General features: G+C 53.6%; 1 protein-coding gene across 5 annotated transcripts; it reads left to right on the forward strand.

Moving 5' to 3' along the window:
• Positions 1 to 10,552: 10,552 nt before the first annotated feature.
• On the forward strand, positions 10,553 to 17,626 carry SHD (Src homology 2 domain containing transforming protein D). Of its 5 annotated transcripts, none has more exons than XM_037042583.1 (7): positions 10,553 to 10,605; positions 11,378 to 12,122; positions 13,442 to 13,547; positions 13,624 to 13,812; positions 14,789 to 14,912; positions 16,033 to 16,152; positions 17,215 to 17,626. In XM_037042583.1, exons 2-7 carry the CDS (start codon positions 11,835 to 11,837, stop codon positions 17,432 to 17,434), a joined length of 1,047 nt encoding a protein of 348 aa, XP_036898478.1. In that variant the 5' UTR covers positions 10,553 to 10,605; positions 11,378 to 11,834; the 3' UTR covers positions 17,435 to 17,626. The 5 variants fall into 5 exon arrangements, with proteins under 5 accessions (XP_036898478.1, XP_036898476.1, XP_036898479.1 ...); XM_037042581.1 differs by lacking the exon at positions 10,553 to 10,605 and adding an exon at positions 10,767 to 11,126; XM_037042584.1 differs by lacking the exon at positions 10,553 to 10,605 and adding an exon at positions 10,767 to 11,126 and having other exon boundaries at positions 13,484 to 13,547.
• The last annotated feature ends 469 nt before the right edge of the window (positions 17,627 to 18,095 follow it).

The following is an 18,095-nucleotide window of genomic DNA, read 5'->3' on the forward strand; positions in this document are numbered from 1 at the left end:
CTTGGGTCTGAGAATGAAGGGTGTCGTGGGCTGTGGGAACTGCAAGGACAAAGGCCCAGAGGTGGAACCAAACTGGGCCTGTTTACAGGGACAGCCAGGAGGCCGGCATGCTGGGTCGGGGAGCTCAGGGCCAAGCAGGAGGGGCAAAGGCGGAGCAAGTGTCAGGACCTCTGCCTTGTTGTTTGTTCCCTGGGGCTTTCCTCATGAAGTCCAGGAGCCCCCTTCACCTTACCCCTGGGAAACAAAGGTTTGGTAGCAGCATCATTTATAAATACAAAACCCCCCCAACAAACTGGAAGCAAACTAGATGTACAATAACAGGGGACTTGATGAACAAAGCTCCTGCACAGTGGAGTGTGATATATCCAATAACAGTCACATTTTTACTTGAATTGTCTCCTCAGTGTGATATTAAGGATTTGGGGGAAGGACAAGGAGAGCTTATAATTTCTTCTTTGCATACTTCTGTTCTATTTAAGTGTATTTTTGCTAGGAGCTTTTTCCCTTTGATTAGAAAATCAGATTTGAACCCTGACTGATGTGGTTCAATGGGTTGGGTGTCGTCCCACAAACTGAAAGTTCACCTGTTCGATTCCCGGTCAGGGCACGTGCCTGGGTTGTGGGCCAGGTCACGTGCCTGGGTTGTGGGCCAGGTCCCTGGTTGGGGGCGCATGAGAGGCAACCAATTGATGTTTCTCTCACATGTCAATGTTTCTCACCCTCATTTTGTCCCTCCCTTCCCCTCTCTTTTAAATAAATAAAATCTTTTTTAAAAATCAGATTTGATTAAAATAAATCAAAAAGCCCTGGTGGGTGTGGCTTTGAGTTTAGACTTGGAGCCTGGCACAGGCGCCATTGCCTGCGTGGGTGGGGTTCCCATCAGCCAGCTTTCAGAGTGGAGTTGCAGGGTCAAGGGGCGTGCAGTGGAAACTGCAGGAGTCTTCCAGAAAGACTGGGCTGCTTGCATATCCTCTGGCAACAGGCAGGAATGACCAGCCCCTGACTCTCCCTTCTGGAACTGTCCAGATATGGGCTTTAGAGACAAGACATGGTTGGCTAGATCTCACCTCTCTCCAGGTGCCGTGAAGAACAGGGCAGTGGCCGACCCTGCACCCTGGACTTTTGTCACCACCCTTCTGAGCCAGGTGTGTGTGTACCCAGCACAGAGGACACTGACTGACCCCCACCCAGGCCTTTCACTGGGTCCAGCTCCAGCCGGTGATCTGGGGAGGAGGCCTTGGCACCAAGAGTCGCAGCCAGACGATCTTGAACATCCTCCGAGGCAAGGACAGTGAGGGCTTCAGCCACAGAACTCGGTTTCTCTGTCTCCCCACCCACCAGTTCTCCTGACCTCAGGGTCCCCAGCTCACATGGCTACCTTCCTAGCATGGAATTCAGGGGTGCAGTATCGCTGGAGCCACTTCCAGCTGGCTTTGCTGTCCCCTCTTGGACAGTCCTTCAAATATTGGACATGTTTTGGGCATGTGGGTGAGCCCACCCACCCCTAGTCAGTTGGCTCCCTCCCTCCTTGCCTCAAAACCATCTAGGACCAATGAAAGGAACCTGCCCATCTGGCCTGGGCCCCTTCTGTCTGCCAGGGTCTGAGGAGGGGGCACAGAACCATGCAACTCAGCCAGTCCTGGACTCCTGCCTCAGAGACCATGAGATAAATGTGTTTTGTTTAGTATGTGAAGTGAGATGTTTGTTGTCCAGCAGTTGATAGCTAATATGGTCATATGGCCTGCAAGTCTGGTTCCCAAGCTCATGTTTTGTTGAAGTCGCTGGTTTCAGCTTTGGTATAACCTTCTCCCGCTCCATACTTTCTAGGAGAAGGTTCTGTGCCATCACCCAACCCCTTCACAGCCTTCTCTTCCCTCCCCCCAGCCCCAGGGTATCTGACATCAACTCGTGATAGCTGTCTCTCTCTCTCTCCCCCCTTTCTTTGGTATTTGATAATGACATGTTATGTTTTCCACTGTCAGAGTTTGGGGGATGAAATCCTCCCCTTTTGGGGTCCACTATGAGAATTCCCTATGAGAATTTTCCTGCTTAGATACGACAGACAAGGAGGCGACTGAAGAGGCGACCTGGGATCCAGCCAGGGCTTCTGATGAGGACCTGGGGGTCCTCGCATCACTGCTCCACACTTTGGAGGCGGGACCTGTGGTCCTGGTGTGGAAGCCCAAAGGTGGCGGCGGTGGGCAGCGGGCAGCGGGCAGCGGGCGGCCTGCTGGACCTGGCAGCTGCTGAGAACTGACACCGGCCCAGAGCCTTTCCCAGCCCTGCACTCAGCGGCATCACGTTTGTGCCTGAAAATGAGCCACAACAGGAGTGTTTCCACCATGGAAACCGGTGAAGGCTACAAGCCACTGCCCCAAGCTAGAGATCCCGTTGTGAATTACTGACCAGCACACCAGGCCACCCTCCCCAGCTCAGCTCTGTGAATTGTGCCCGGGCCCAGCCAGAGACTCCTGGTTCGCACAAGTCACTCAGCTTAAGGAGCTGTGAACAAAGATGCAGGGAGGGGGCAGGTGCGGCGTCTCTGGTGCACTTCCATTCGTTCTTTCAGACTACAATTCTGTCATTCTTTTCATTTCTTTTAAAAAGATTTTGTTTATTTTTTAGAGAGAGGGGAAGGGAGGGAGGGAGAGAGAGGGAGAGAAATATCAGTCGGTTGCCTCTCCCACATCCCCAGCCGGGGACCTGACCCACAGTCCAGGCAGGTGCCCTGATGGGAATCAAACCAGCTTCCTTTTGCTTTGTGGGGCGACCCCCAACCCACTGAGCCACACCAGTCAGGGTACTTATGTCACTATTAATCGACCACAATTTTTGCTGTGTGTATGCGTCATCTGTTACTATTATTTACTCTTATTAATTATTAACCTAATACCATTCTAAAACTTTACTTACAAAAACAGTCCATGCCAAACCTGGCCCCTAGCATGTTTTTCTAAATAAAGTTTTATTGGCACACTGGCTCTCATATTTGCACGCATAACATGCTTACTTCTCCCACTCTCCAGTGGCAGAGTTGAGCAGTTACAGTAGACACTCCAGGGCTCACCAAGCAAATGTGCTCATAAAGAAAGTTTGCCAGCCCCTGTGTGGGTCACCCAGCTCTGCTCCCCACGGCCCCCAGGGGAAGGTGGCCAAGACAGCGCCATTTCCAGTTTCCAAGCCCACACTGTTCCTGTAGCCCTGCTGGCCTCTGTCACCTCTAGGAAAGGGACCAGCTTCCCTCTCGTCTGTGTGACACAGTGGATGGAGCACCCGGGGTCTGTTTAACAAGGAATAACACCTGCTAACATTGGCGGAGCACTTAGCACTGGCCATACCTTGTGCTAAGCTCTTCATACAAACTTGCTTGTTTAGTTTCCCAAAGCAAGTGTATAGATCCATTTGCTCATTCACAAAAATATTTATCACTTCTAGTCAAGACGGTGGCATAGGCAGACATGGCTTGCCTCCTCGCACAACCACATCAAAATTACAACTGAAATATAGAACAGCCATCACTCAGAACTGTCAGAAATCAGGTTGAATGGAAGTCTGACAACTATGGAATTAGAGAAACCACATCCATCCAGACTGGTAGAAGGTGTGGAAACACAGAATGGGCTGGACCCTTACCCACATATAGTGGATAAAAATTGGGAGGGATATCTCAGGAGTAAGGAGTCCCAGTCCCACACCAGGCACCCCCAGCCCAGGGTTCCAGTGACAGGAAGATAAGTCCCCACAACTTCTGGCTGCAAAAACCAGCAGGGATTGAGTCAGGGGAGGAAACTTCTGGGGCCCAAGCAGTTCTTCTTAGAGAACCTACACACAGACTCACCTACTCAGACTCACTCCCTCTGAGCTCCAGCACCAAGGTAGCAGCTTGAAAGGCACCAGTGGCAAACAGGGAGAAACTAAAGTGTCTGGCGTCAAGGGGAGCAGAGGACATTGTCCCTTTCTGAGCCCTCCCTCCACAGCACCACACAGCCGGCAAGCGTGTACTACATCCGGGACTCCATGAACCTGGCTAACGTGGTTTGACCCTCCTTGAAGATCCCTAGAGACTCTGCCTGACCCAACTCATGGGCCCACCCAACCTGCTTTTTCATATGAATGGCTGGTTATAGCTCATGCTTCACAACTTCCTAAATCCTCTCAAACAAGCAACAGCTGGCCTCAGTGAGCCCTGGGCCCAGTACAAGCAGCAGCCAGTCTACATTCACAGCTTGGCTTCCCCTGGGAATCTCCAAGCCCAGCACAAGTAGCAGCCATCTCAGACTGCTTTATAGTTTAGGCAGGGTGGCCCTGGGCAGAACACAGGTGGGGGCTGACCTTGCCCTGCACCACCCAGGAAATCCCAGAGCCTGCGAACCCAGTGGGAAGCTAGAGACCACGTCAGAGCACCACCACCCTGCCCCTGCACAGCTGATCCTCCATGGAGGGCACAGGGTCTTGGTCAGTGATCACAGCCAATCCTTGCAGCTGATTGCCCTGGGTAAATCCATCCCATTGACCTGCCAACCGCAACCAAGGCTCAACTACAAGAGGAGGGTGTACTCAGCCCACAGGAAGGGCATACACTGAGTACTCAGCTTGGGTGACAGGGGAGGCTGTGCTACCAGACCCTACAGGACACCCACTACATCAGGCCACACTACCAAGACATGGAGTCAAAGCAGCTTTACCTATACATAGAAACAAACACAGGGAGGCTGCTGAAAAAGGAGACAAAGAAACATGGCCCAGATGAACGAACAGATCAAAACTCCAGAAAAAGAGCTAAACAAAATGGAGATAAGCAATCTATCAGATGCAGAGTTCAACACACTAGTTGTAATGATGCTCAAGGAACTTAGTGAGGACCTCAATAGCATAGAAATATACAGTCAGAAATGAAGGATACACTAATTGAAATAAAGAACAATTTATAGGGAAACAATAGTAGAATGAATGAGGCCAAGAATCAAATTAATGATTTGGAGCATAAGGAATCAGAAAACAACTAATCAGAAGAAAAAGGTTTAAAAAAATGAGAATAGTATAAGCAGCCTCTGGGAAAACCTCAAGAGGTCCAACATTCACATCCTAGGGGGACCAGAAGGAGAAGAGAAAGAGCAAGAAATTAGAAATCTACTAAAAAAATAATGAAAGAAAATGTCCCTAATTTGGTGAAGGAAATAGACCTAGAAGTCCAGGAAGTACAGAGAGTCCCAAACAAGATGGATAAAAAGAGGCCCACTCCAAGACACATCATAATTAAAATGCCAAAGGTTAAAGACAAAGAGCATCTTAAAAGCAGCAAGATAAAAAGAATTAGTTACCTACAGGGGAGCTCCCGAAAGACTGTCATCTGATTTCTCAAAAGAAACTTTCCAGGCTAGAAGTGATTGGCAAGAAATACTCAAAGTCATGAAAAGCAGGGACCTACACCAAGATTACTCTACCCAACAAAGCTACCATTTAGAATCAAAGGGCAGATAAAGAGCTTCTCAGACAAGAAAAAAACTAAAGGAGTTCATCATCACCACACCATTACTATATGAAATGCTAAAGGGACTTATTTAAGAACAAGATAAAAACTAGGAACAATAAAATGGCAATAAATACTCATCTGTCAACAATTGAATCTACAAAACAAACTATGCAAAGAAGAAGAACAGAGACAGAATCATGGATACAGAGAGCATTTTCATGGTTGCCAGATGGTAGGGGGTTCTGGGGGAATGGGCGAGGAGGTTAGGGGACTAAGAAGTACAAATACATAGTTACAGAATAGCCATGAGGATGTAAAGTACAGTATAGGAAATGGAGTGGCCAAAGAACTTATTCCTACGACCCATGGACATGAACAATGGTGGGGGGATTGCCTGAGGGAGTGGGGTGGTGCTGGGTGGAGAGGGGTAAAGGGAGCAAAATTAGACAAGTGTAATAGCATACTCAATAAAATATCATTTAAAAGAAGAAAAATATTTATTGAGCACCTACTATGCGTCCAGCTCTGTTTTAGGCACTGGGGCTGTAGCAGGTGAAGACAAAGAGACAGTTTCCACTTATAAAGGTGACGTTCTTGTTGGAACATGGGGGATAATACAGTAAACATACCTAAATATAATAATGAAATGTAAACAGAATAATTGTTTACAATTATTTAAATAATATATAGTCTGGAGGTGGTGGTAACGATGGTGGAAATACGGCAGGGTAAGACGCTTCTGAAGGGCGCCTTAAGGGGGTGTGTTTACTGCCTGGTTCTCCCTGAATGAATTGTCTAGTGCCACCTAACAGATTATCTCAAGTTGGCAGCTGAAAACCATAGGAGTCTGCCGTGGTTTTGCTGGGTTCTCTGCATCAGGATCTCTCACAGCTGTAATCGAGATGTCAGCCAGGTCTGGGGTCTCCTCTGAAGGCCCAAGCAGGACAATGTCTGCTTTCAAGCTCACGCATGTGGTGACAGAATTCAGTTCCTGACATGTGGCCTCTTGGCCAGAGGTTGCCCCGTTACCTGCCCATGGACCTCTCTCTCCATCGCTGCCTTTCTAGGCCCAGCACAGGAAGAGTCTCCTGAAAGTGACATGGACTTTGCCACATTTCTCTGATTAGAAGCAAGCCTCGGGACCCGGCCACATGCGAGGAAAGACAGGAGGCTGGGGTCATTGGAGGCCACCTGAGGGTCTACCTGCCAGGCCCTCCCCGCCATCCACGCTGAGCTCTGCAAGGGTCACGTCCCCAGCTCTGAAGACCATCCAGACTCTCAATGGGTGTTCAGTAAATGTTTGTGACCTAGTGGAGCAGGCCTCTCGCATCCACAGATGAGGACACTGAGGCCCAGGGAGGCCCTTGCTTCTGCCCGTGCCCCACCACCCTCCCCAGCCCGCTACCTGCCTCTGTCAGTGTCCCCTTAATTCTTCTTCCCCTCAGGCTTTTGCACTTTTTCCTCCCACCCTGTGATCTGGGAGCAGTTTTGCTCTTGGCCTCCATTTCCTTATGGGAGATTCCGGGACCGAGCAAGCAGAGGGACGGCAACACATTTGGGGGCTGTCGTGTTGCAGACTCTCCTGGGTCTCTGCCTGCTCCCCACCCCCCACCACCGCCCTTCCTTCTCTTCCCCTGGAACACCCCCCACCACACACACACACACACACACACACACACACCCTTGCTGTCTGGAGGCTACCCTCCCCCACTGCTGCTGACAGTCCCCTTTTCCCATGAGCTCCATGTCTGTCATCTGGTCCTCAGGAACTGTCAGGCCTCATCCAGAATCCCCATCACTCCCCTGGGGACTGTCTGGCTGCTGGAGCAAATCAGAGGGACTGGGGTGGAGGGTGGCTGCCCCTGCTGCTGGGGCCCACCTGAGCCTGGGCGTCACAGAGGAGATGAGGGGCTGCCCTCACCGTGGGCCAGGCACTATACCATACTCCCTCCACACCAGAGCTCCCTGCCCACTGCCTCGGGCACACGCTCCACTTCTGCCCCCTTTTACAGAGGAGGGCAGGCTCCAAGGGCTTTGAGCTAGCAAAGGGCAGGGCCTGGGCTTGAAACTGCAAGGCTCCTAGGCTTCACCTTTGATCACCAAGCTCCAGGGACCAGAAGTCTCCAGGAGCTGGGCTGTGCCTCCACATCAGGTTGGAGACTCGTCAGGACAGGGCTATGCCTCTCCCGTCAGACTGGGGTCCCTAGAGGCAGGCTCATGCCTCCTCCATCAGACCGGTTTCCAGAGTCGTGTCTCATATCTCCTCCAACCACCAGACTGGGCACTTCAAACGGCAGGATGGGTTTATGTCTTCATCAGGGGCAGGACATGTATCTCCCAGCAGATTAGAAGCCCCTGATGGCAGAGCCATGCCTCCCCCATCACACTGGGTGCTTCAGAGGGTAGGATCATGCCCCCCCCCTCAGACTGAGACCCTATTAAGGCTTACACATGTGTCCATCAGACTGCGGCTTCTGAGGGCAAGACCATATCTCTCCCACCAGACTGTGTGTTAAGAAAGGCATGACTATGTCTAGGAGCTTCTGAGGGCAGACTGTCGCTCCTATCTGCTCTCAGGAGCCCCTAAAGCAGGGCCATGCCCCCCTCCATCAGAGCAGCAGTAAGCCGTCCCCACCTCGTCCCCTCTGTCTGTCCTGGTACTTTGGCTCCCATCCCCAATCCATATTTGATTTTCCGGGGGAACAGAGAGGTAGGCACAGCCCCAAGCCAGGGTCCCCATACAGCTCCTTCCCGAGTTCCCATCCACCCTAAGTATATATTGAGCACCGACTTGCTCTATGCACTGGAATATTACTCAGCCATGAAAAGGAGGGAAACACTGACACTCCCTACAACACGGATGAGCCTTGAACACATGGCGCTCAGTGAGAGAAGCCAGATTCAAAAAGCCTCACAGTGTGTGTTTCCATTTATGCGAAATGTCCAGGACAGGCATGTCCACAGACACAAAAAGTGGGTTCATGGTTGCCATGGCCTGGAGATTTGGGGAGAATAAAAAATTACTGCTAATTTTGGGGTGATACCATGTTCTGGAATTAGTGGTGAGGGTTACACAATCTTCTGAACATACTTAAACCCACTGAAATGTACACTTTAAGTGGGTAAATTGTAAGGTATGTGAATTATATCTAAAAAAAAAAGTGCCCCAGCCCTGGCTGGTGTGTCTCAGTGGACTGAGCACTGACCTGCAAACCAGGGGGTTGCCAGTTCAATTCCCAGCCAGGGCACATGCCTGGGTTGTGGGCCAGGTCCCCAGTAGGGGGTGTGCATGAGAGTCAACCACACATTGTTGCTTCTCTCCCTCTCTTTCTCCCTCCCTTCCCCTCTCTAATAATAAATAAATAAAATCCCTGTGTTTTAAAGTGCCTCAGACAGTGCCAGGCAGTAAGTGCTCGACAGAGGTTAGCTGTTATGCTCTCACATCAGAGATGGGAGAACTGCCCAGGTCACTACCCAAGGTCAGGCGGGAGGAGCCCCTGTTGGACAGCTTGGGAGAAGTGCTGGGGGAAGGGAGGTTGCCTCCGCCCTGGACCCCAGACCACGGACCTCCTTGCCTCTGTCCACCCGGTACCCCCTCCAGACACTACTCCACGGCTCCCTCCACTCCAAACAGAAGGCCAAAGCCCACGAGGTTATGTGGGACAAGCCTCAAGGTCGCCAGACCCCCAGCCGGGCTCTCCTCCAGTCCGCCTCCTCCAGCTCCTTCCCATATGCCCTCCCCATGCCTTGCCTGCCTTGCCTTTCGGTGGAGGGGTAGCCCCAGGAGAAGCCAGCTCAAAAGCGCAGGGAAGTCAAATGCCATTTGATTCTGCCTCCAGGGCCTCTCATTGCTATTCCTGACACAAACTGTAATTAGAGGGCCCCTCTCAAATATTTATACCTCAGACTCCAGTATTTATCTGACAGGTTGAGGACTCGAGGACTTGGATTTGATAAGATCTGTCATCAGCTCATCCCTGAGCCCAGCCCGGAATTACCTGGTGGCTGACAGAAAACAGGACTATTACCTACCAGGTGGTCTCCGGGGAGGCTGTCTTGTCCGCTGATGAGAGTGGGCAGGGCTTGGTGGGGGGGGGGGGCAGGGGGAGGGGCTGCGGGCGGGGGATGGTTGGTGAACGAACGTGCTTCAGGGGGAGGACCGGGTTCAACAGGTTTGTGTTGGGTGACACAGCCAAAGTGATAAAGGAGAGGACAGGGAGAAGAAGCCCCTGCTTTGCCTTGTCAGCTCTGGACTTCCGTGTTCCCGTCTGGAAAATGGCACTAGCAGTGGAGGGAAGATGGAGAACCACTGATTCCATAAAGAGACTGGTGGGCCTCTAATGCCACCCTGAGTCCGGCCATGTCATAGCATTCAGGGAGAAAAGAGCTGCAAGGTGGCTCTGAGCAAGCCTTTCTCCTTCGCTGTGCCTCAGTTTCCCCATCAGGAAACTCACCCCCTCTGGCAATCCTTCCTCTAGTTTTTTGGGGGGTTTCCTGTTAGAAGCCCCATTTTTCAAGCCAGGAACATAAGGTGCAGATGGCATAGACATAGCTCGGCAGGCCCTACTCTTCTCCCCAGGGGCAGCGCACAGCGCTGTCAGCTGGCTTCTGTCTGGTCCTCGGTCCCCTGCAAGCCATGGGCACCTGTCCACACTGCAGGGCTGGGTCCCATCCCTCCTGACCACCCCTCTCTCATTCCAGTATTAGGGGGAATGAGCAAGGCCCCTCTTATGGGGAAAGAAAAATGTGTTTATTCTGGAAGTGGCCAGAAGCCCCCTTTGCCTCTCTCACTCCCCCACAAACCTCTTCGGGTCCTGGCCCCAGGACAGTAGCAGCTGCCACAGGCAGCCTGGTCTGGCCAGACCCCTCTCATTTCTGTTCCCTCCCTGCCTCCAGCCCCAGAAGCCACAAAGGGACAGATGCTGAGGACACTAGCCAGGCACAGATACCATCTTCCTTCCCCTGGCCACGCAGCTGCCCCATCCTCCGACTGGCCCCCCTGGGGAGCGGGGTACGAAGAGCCCTCCTGGGGGAGGGGAAGTCAGATCCCGTCCCTTCTCTTGCCTCTCTTCGTCTGCGACAACATCGCTGCCCGTGACCTCCGCAACAATTTCCACAGCCCCAATCTCCTGGTCAGTTTCGCCCCCGGATCCAGGTTCAGTTTCAACCCTCAGTAGTGGTCACTCTCACCCCCTCTGCTGGTCAGTTTGCCCGTCTGGTGGTCAAGTCCAGCCCCCATTTCCCGGCCCGTTTCCACCTCCCTCTCTCCGTCCCCACCCCGCCCCTGCACCTCTCGCGCTCCTGAAGGTCAGCCCCTGTCGGCCCCCTCCTCCCGCGCTCCTCGCTCGCTCCCGCCAGCCTCGGCCCGCCGGGTCAGTGTCCAGCTGCCGCGGCCTCTGATCCCCCTTCCTCCGTGGGCAGCGGGTACCCTCCCTCCCCAGAACAGCTGAAGGTCTCAGGCACCTCCAAGGGGGACGCAGGAGGAGGGCAGTGGTGCGGAGAGCCGCGGAGGGGGAGGCGGAGGAGCCCTGGCGTCGCTGCCCCGGGCACGGCCGGAGGCCGGTAGGGTCTGGGCGTCCGCCCGCGCGCCCCCTCCGCACAGTCCCGCCCCGGGCAGCGCGCCGGCGGCGGCGGGTCAAGTCTCTTCGAAAACGTGAAGGGGGATTGCGGGAGGTTTTATTTCCCTTTGTGCCGGTGGCTGGGGCCGGATCGCGGCGGCGGGGCTGGGGGCCGGAGGGTTGTAGCTCCCCGCGGAGCGGCGGGGAGCGCCACGAAGGATGCTCCGCGTCAGGGTCGCGGCCCCGGCGGCCCAACTTCGGGCGGGGCGCCCGCGCCCCGGGGGAGCCCGCCCTCTGCCCTGAGAACTCGGGGTCCGGGCTGAGCCAGGGCCGGGGGCGTCCGCAGGCGGCGCTCTCCTCGACCCCTGGACCCCCGGAAGGGATCCCGGAGCTTCCCGGAGGCGGCTGGCGGTCCAGTCGCACACGGAGACCTCGCTGCCCGCGGAAACTCCGCGCGCGTCCGCGGCTGCCCCTCGCCCTGGCCGGACGGCCGCGCGAACGGCGTTCTGGAGCCTGCGGGGCCACCCCTTCCCCAGCGGTTCTTCCAGAGCCAGGCTAAGGTGGGCTTTTGCGCCTCCTCCCTCCTCCGTCTCCCCCCTTTCTCTCCTTTTTACCCTCTTCTGAGCCCAGCCAAGGGGCACACCTGACCTTCCTCCTCCTCCTCCTTCTCTTCCCCTCCGTCTTCCCCTCTCTCTACCCGTCCTCCCCCTGCTCCCTGGGGGCTCTGCGGAGGGAAGGGGCCCGGAAGAGGGCATGTGCGTCCTCCTCTGACAGTAGCCAGGTTTGGGGTGACGCGGGGCCAAATGGCCAAGTGGCTGCGGGACTACCTGAGCTTCGGCGGTCGGAGGCCCCCTCCGCAGCCACCCACTCCCGACTACACGGAAAGCGACATCCTGCGGGCCTACCTGGAACAGAAGAATCTGGACTTCGAGGACCCTTACGAGGATGCTGACAGCCGCCTGGAGCCGGACCCCGCGGGCCCAGGGGACTCCAAGTACGACTCTCCCAAGCACAGACTCATCAAGGTGGAGGCAGCCGACATGGCGGAAGTGGCCAGAGCCAAGGTCTTGCTGGGCAGTGCAGGGGCAGAGGTTTGTGGCTAAGTGTGGGAAGCTGGGCGGCCTCAGGAGACTGGGTGGGGAGGGCCAGGCTAGGCCCCTGGACTTTGGGGAGCCCGTTTAATGTGTGGCCCCAGGGACAGGCCAGGGTGCCAATCAGATTCTCCTCAGTCCTTCACCTGCTGGACTAAGTCCCATGTCTGTCCCTTTTCATTGCATAGCGCTGGTCACACCTACCTCTCTGACTGCCCTGCTTTGGTCTCCTGTCCTCCTCTCCCCGATTTTCCTCTCTGGCCCCTTCCCCCAGTTTCCCTTTCTCTTGGCAGCTGGGGGACCCTGTTTTAGGGACCCTCCTAAAACAGGCCTGAGTGATTCACTCCCCTATGAGACACTGAAACATCCTTACCACTAGCCTTTGAACTTCCTCTGTTATTCTTCCCATTTTAGAGAAGTGGAAACTGAGGCTCACAGAAAAGAAGAGGAGCAACTTGCCTGAGCTCACATGGCTCTAGCTCCAGACCTGTCTCCCAGGCCCATGCTTTCTGTAGTATTTTTCTTAGAGGATCCTGCAAACCCTCAGGGGAGGGTTAGGAGAGGCTGTGTTTGATCGATGGCACATAGACAGGGAGGAGGAAGCAGGGACTCAAGACAGTCTGGGATCAAAACCTGCCTCTTACTAGCTCTGTGGCCCTGAGTAGGTCACTTACTCTCTCTGTGCCTTGGCTTCCTCTTCTATAAAATGCAGATAATGTGCTTACTGAGCGCTGATATGACGAGTAAATACATGTAAAGCATTTAAAACAGTGCTGGCAGCTTATAAACATTTAAATTATTGAAGGAGGGCCCTGGCTAGTGTGGGTCAGTGGATTGAGTGCTGCTGGCCTGTGAACCAAAGGGTGGCCAGTTTGGTTCCCAGTCAGGACATATGCCTGGGTTGCAGGCCAGGTTTCCCAGTAGGGGGCGCTGGAGAAGCAACTGCACATTGATGTTTCTCTTCCTCCCTCCCCCTCTCTATAAATAGATATGTAAAATCTTTAAAAATATAAAATTATTGAAGGAAGGAAGCAAGAGGGTCTATATGGGGGAGGATCAGAACTGTGTGAAGGAGGAGAGCAGGGGAAGCTGGCTTCTGTCTGTAAACATTTGAGGATGGAGAAAAAAACGTTTGTGGGTGGTAGACTCCCCCCAAACCCCGCCCCCCACCTCCCACACACAAAAAGAGCTGCTGGGAGGGGATGTGTCAGATGGCCCAGAGAGGGCAAGGCAGAGGGAGTACTGTCACCCAGCAGGGAGTCTCCACAGCCAGGCTTGGTCTTCCTCAGCCTGTGCTCCTCCTTTCCTTCCCTCCCCAGTCAGAAGTTGACACAGAATACTCTGACCCTTTTGATGCCCAGCCTCATCTGCCGCCCCCAGATGATGGCTACATGGAACCTTATGATGCCCAGCGAGTCATGAGTGGTGAGTAAGCAGGGCTGGGGAGGACTACAGGGTCCCAGGTGGGAGTGGGATCTGACCCGTGCCCTGGGTCTCCCAGAACTGCCTTGCAGGGCAGTGCAGCTGTATGACACTCCCTATGAGGAGCAGGATGGGGAGCCAGGAGACAAGCCTCTTTCAGGGCAGAAGCCTCGACAGAGCCGGCTGCCCCAGGAAGATGAACGGCCTGCAGATGAGTATGACCAGCCCTGGGAGTGGAAGAAAGACCACATCTCCAAGGCATTTGCAGGTGCTTCTCAAACCTGAACTTCTAAATGCCTGAGTCCCTCTCTCTCCTGCTCTGGTCCCATCCCCTGTTCCAGCTTACAAAGTAGGCTCCAGTTATCAACCACTTTGGGAGTTTGTTAATTCTCACTACAGTATGAATGACTGATAGTCGTAAGTTTCTCTTCGCGGAAGAAACTATCTTCCTCGGAAACAGAAACTCCTTCTAGGGTGCAATAGGACCTACCCATTCTGCTCAGTATAGTGCAGGGAAAGGCTCTGGTGTCAGACTTGACCTGAGTTTGTGTCCTTACTTGGGCAAATCGTTTTATCTCCCTGAGTCTCAGTTTCCTTACCTGCAAAATGGGGGTCATTATGATACCTACCAAAAGGGGGCTTGGAAATCGAGTGCTATGAAGTGCTTGAATTACACAGGAGCTGTTGGGGAGAGGGTAGCCTTTCTTAGTAGCTGTCATCAGGTAGAGTAAGTAAGCTCGAATCTCTCTGAATCTCAGTTTCTTCTTCTATGAAAGGAGTAACAGTAAGGTCAGCTTTAAGAAATAAAATAGCTTGGACCAGGAGGAGTTGTACAAACCCAAATTTCCCCATAAATTGTATCGCTAGAGGGGGAATTTGTGTTGCGTGCCTCAGTTTACTTGTCTGTACGTCGGAGGTGGTTTTCTAGTTCTGTGATTTGCCTGGAGTGGGGCAGAATTTACAACCTACCACTCTAGCCACGCCTACTGCCCTCTGATTTGTCACTCATGGAACTGTACCGCCCATCTGTGACAGTTGACTTATGGATGGCCACGCCCCTCCCTTTCTTCTGAAGGCCAATTGGTTGGTCCTGTACCAATTTTACCCCAGCCATAAGCCCAGCCCCTCCTCTCCTGGATTCCATTGGCACCTCCTTTCTACTGAGATTCCATTGGCTTACCCCCACTCCGCCCCTCCCAGGTACGTTGGACTTAAACATTTACTCTCTAACCCTCCCCCTCCAGTGCAGTTTGACAGTCCCGAGTGGGAAAGGACCCCCAGCTCAGCCAAGGAGCTCCGGAGACCCCAACCCAGAAGTCCCCATCCCGCAGAGCGTGTGGACCCTGCTCTGCCCCTCGAGAAACAGCCGTGAGTGGGGAAACTGAAGATGAAAGAGTTGAATCTCTCCCCACCCCATTCCAGCTACAGATTCCTGGGACTATCAGGGGCTAAAGGAACTTAATCTATTCATTCATTCATTTCAAGTAATCTTCATTGGGCACCAACTCTTGCTGTGTGCTAGGCCACGTAGTTAGGTGCAAAGCGGAATCAGATGGAGTCTCACTTCCCTCTGGCATCAGATTCCGGGTTGAAATCCCACTCTGTATTCCCTGGCTGTATGACCTTGAGCAAGTCACTTAACTCCTTTGAGCCTTGGGCCTAAAGCCCCAAGTTGGTAGCTAGCTCAAACAGGGTAAAAGGGAATTTCCTTCCTTCTTTCCTTCACTGGAGTGGAACTTAAAAGCCTGAAAACAAAAAGGCAGAAATCATTCTTACCCGCAAGACAAGATTGGGATAGAACCTGAAAGAACAGGATTTTGAGGATGTCCCAAGTTTGGGCTGGGGTGAGGTGCACAATCTGGAAGGGTTTGGGTCTTCTCTGTGTCCCTCCAGCTCAGGAGTCCTGAGGGACTCCCCGAGCCCCCAGGCCCCAGCCCGTGGTTGTGGTTTTGTCACAGTCATTCCCACACCTCGGAGGTGGGTGATACAGACCTGGCTAATCGACACTGAAGCACAGGGTGAGAAGTTTGTGCTCTTCAATTTGCTTTGAACAAACAACCATGGAGTCCCTGATGCTCATTTGTCTCTGAAACCTTGCTCACAACTGCTACCTCTCTGAGAGCTCGTTAAAGAAAAATATTAAGTAACGAATGGTATCAGTGGGTGGGGATACAGGCTGTGGCAAATCTCGTGAAAGTGATACACAGGTGACTCAAGTCAGGGAGTTAGGGAGGGCGCCGAATTACCCAGCCCAGGGAGGCTGAGACCAGCATCAGGGGTGACTGTCAGGTGTTGGGAGCACCTCCACACTGACCCGGGCTCCGCTGCCTCCCCGCGGACACCGGGCTCCTCTTGAGAAACTCAAGGTCTTTTTTTGCTTTGGATTGCCTGGAGGTCAAAATCCTTTAACCAGCCGTGCCTTGCACCAGACCCTGGGGTGTGTGTGAAGGGGATCGCCCTTCCTGAGACATCTGCCCCCGCACCCCAGGTGGTTTCACGGCCCTCTGAGCCGGGCAGATGCCGAGAACCTCCTCTTGCTCTGCAAGGAAGGCAGCTACCTTGTGCGGTTCAGTGAGACCAGCCCCCAAGACTGCTCCCTGTCCCTCAGGTGAGACCTTCAGGGCAGAAGGTCACAGGACTGCATGCATCATGGTTTTGGGTTTATTCAGTGGGAGCAGAGGGCTGTGGCTCCAGCAGCTCATGGGCTGGGCTTTCAGGCCAGTGGATGGAACTTCAGGGATTGGACCCTGTGAGTGGGATTTTCAGGGAGACCACAGGCAAGGTTTTTACTGAGAATGAGCTCCCTGTCAGGGTAGGTATGTAAGGAGATGGAGTGGAAGATCTAGGACTTCAGCGAGATGGACAGCCAGATGCCCCGGCCTGAAAGTTAATGTATATTCATTTGTGTCTTCCCCGGGCCAGGATCTGAGTGGCCCTGTAGGCATTTGAGTTGGAGACCCTGGTTCTACATGCTTCTCTGCCTAAGAGTCTAAGCATGTCTGATCACACAACACTCCTAAAATTCCACTAGGCATCTGACTGTGAGATTTCCTATGGCCAAGAGTGAGGAGGGCTTTGGAGGCAGGTTCAAATCTGACCTCTACCACTTTCTAGCTGTGTGACCATAGCTAAATTGCTCAACCTCTCTGTGCCTTGGTTTCCTCATTTATGAAAGGAGGATAACAGCATCAACTCCATGGCAATACTGCAATGATTAAATAGAAGAAAATACATGAAAAAATATTGAGAATAGTGCCCCAGAAACAGGAAGTACTTGACTCATATTAATGATGTTCAAAAAATGATCCCGGGGTTCTCCATTATTCCACCCACCAGAGACAGAGAGAAAGGAAAGGGACCCCAGGCTGGGGGTTCACTAGTAGGGAGGCCAGGCGGGGTCAGGAGGTTTGGCGAGAAAGTGCTTCTGTGTTCCAGGGGAGGGAATGTCCCCTGGCAGGACCCCCAGCCTGCCTTGATAGGGGACCAACATAGAAGGCATTCTTGCAGTGGGGAGCAAGCCAACACCTTGGTACCAACTGGCTGTTTAGCAGAAATACTTGGAGATGCCAGCTCCCAGCTGCTAGGGGTCATGAGGGGGTAGCTTCAGGGGTGGAGAGCGTGCTGGGGTCTGTCTGGAGTACTCAAGGCCCCCTGTGACTTTGTTCCCCAGAAGCAGCCAGGGCTTTCTGCATCTGAAGTTTGCACGGACCCGAGAGAACCAGTTGGTGCTGGGTCAGCACAGTGGCCCCTTCGCCAGTGTGCCTGAGCTGGTGCTCCATTACAGCTCACGCCCACTGCCTGTGCAGGGCGCTGAGCACCTGGCCCTGCTGTACCCGGTGGTCACCCAGAGGCCCTGCCCTGGAGCCTCTGCCCCCTGCCCGGCTCCGTGAGACTGAGATTCACTGGCTGCAAACGCTGGAAGGAGGTCAAGTTCTGGAGGAGGCCAAAGGGGAAGACTTCCTGCACTTCCAGGCCCTGGGTCTTCATTAGGGCTTCCCTCTTGGTCCCCTTCAGGGTTTTAGGGTCCCAGATTGTGTCTGAAAGTCCTCCTCTGGCCTGGAAAATAAATAAATTATTGTGTATTTCAAGCGTCCTTTCTGGGAAGCCGGGATCTCAGCCCCTGGGAAGGATGAAAAAGACCAACCTTTGGAGAGAGAAGGGCATCCCCCACTCCTCATTTTGGGGACAGACCTGGGGTTGGAGCCTGAATTGCTCTCGGGGAAGGATCAAAACCCTGAAGGCTGTAGATAATGCAGACCCGCAGATAATGAGGGAGAAAACCAGAGAGGGCTCTCAGGCCAGCCCCGCCCCCATCCAGCCCCTCCTCCCTATTAGAGCGGGCAGCTGAGGCTTGATACTGCTGCTGAAAGGACATCTGTCCCCATGGAAACAGCAGAAGTGGGGGAGGGGAGCCGGCCAAGCTGGTGTCACTTCAAGGTGACTGTCGGGCAGGAGACCCCAGAGGCTGATAAATGCCAGGGAGTCCGATCTCCCTTCTCATCCCCCATCTCCAGGCCTGCTTCCAGGGAGATGCCAGCTGGGGAGGGGGCT

The sequence above is a fragment of the Sturnira hondurensis genome, unplaced genomic scaffold, assembly GCF_014824575.4.
Source record: "Sturnira hondurensis isolate 20B ecotype Veracruz unplaced genomic scaffold, ASM1482457v3 Scaffold0003693, whole genome shotgun sequence".
NCBI classification, from domain to species: domain Eukaryota; kingdom Metazoa; phylum Chordata; class Mammalia; order Chiroptera; family Phyllostomidae; genus Sturnira; species Sturnira hondurensis.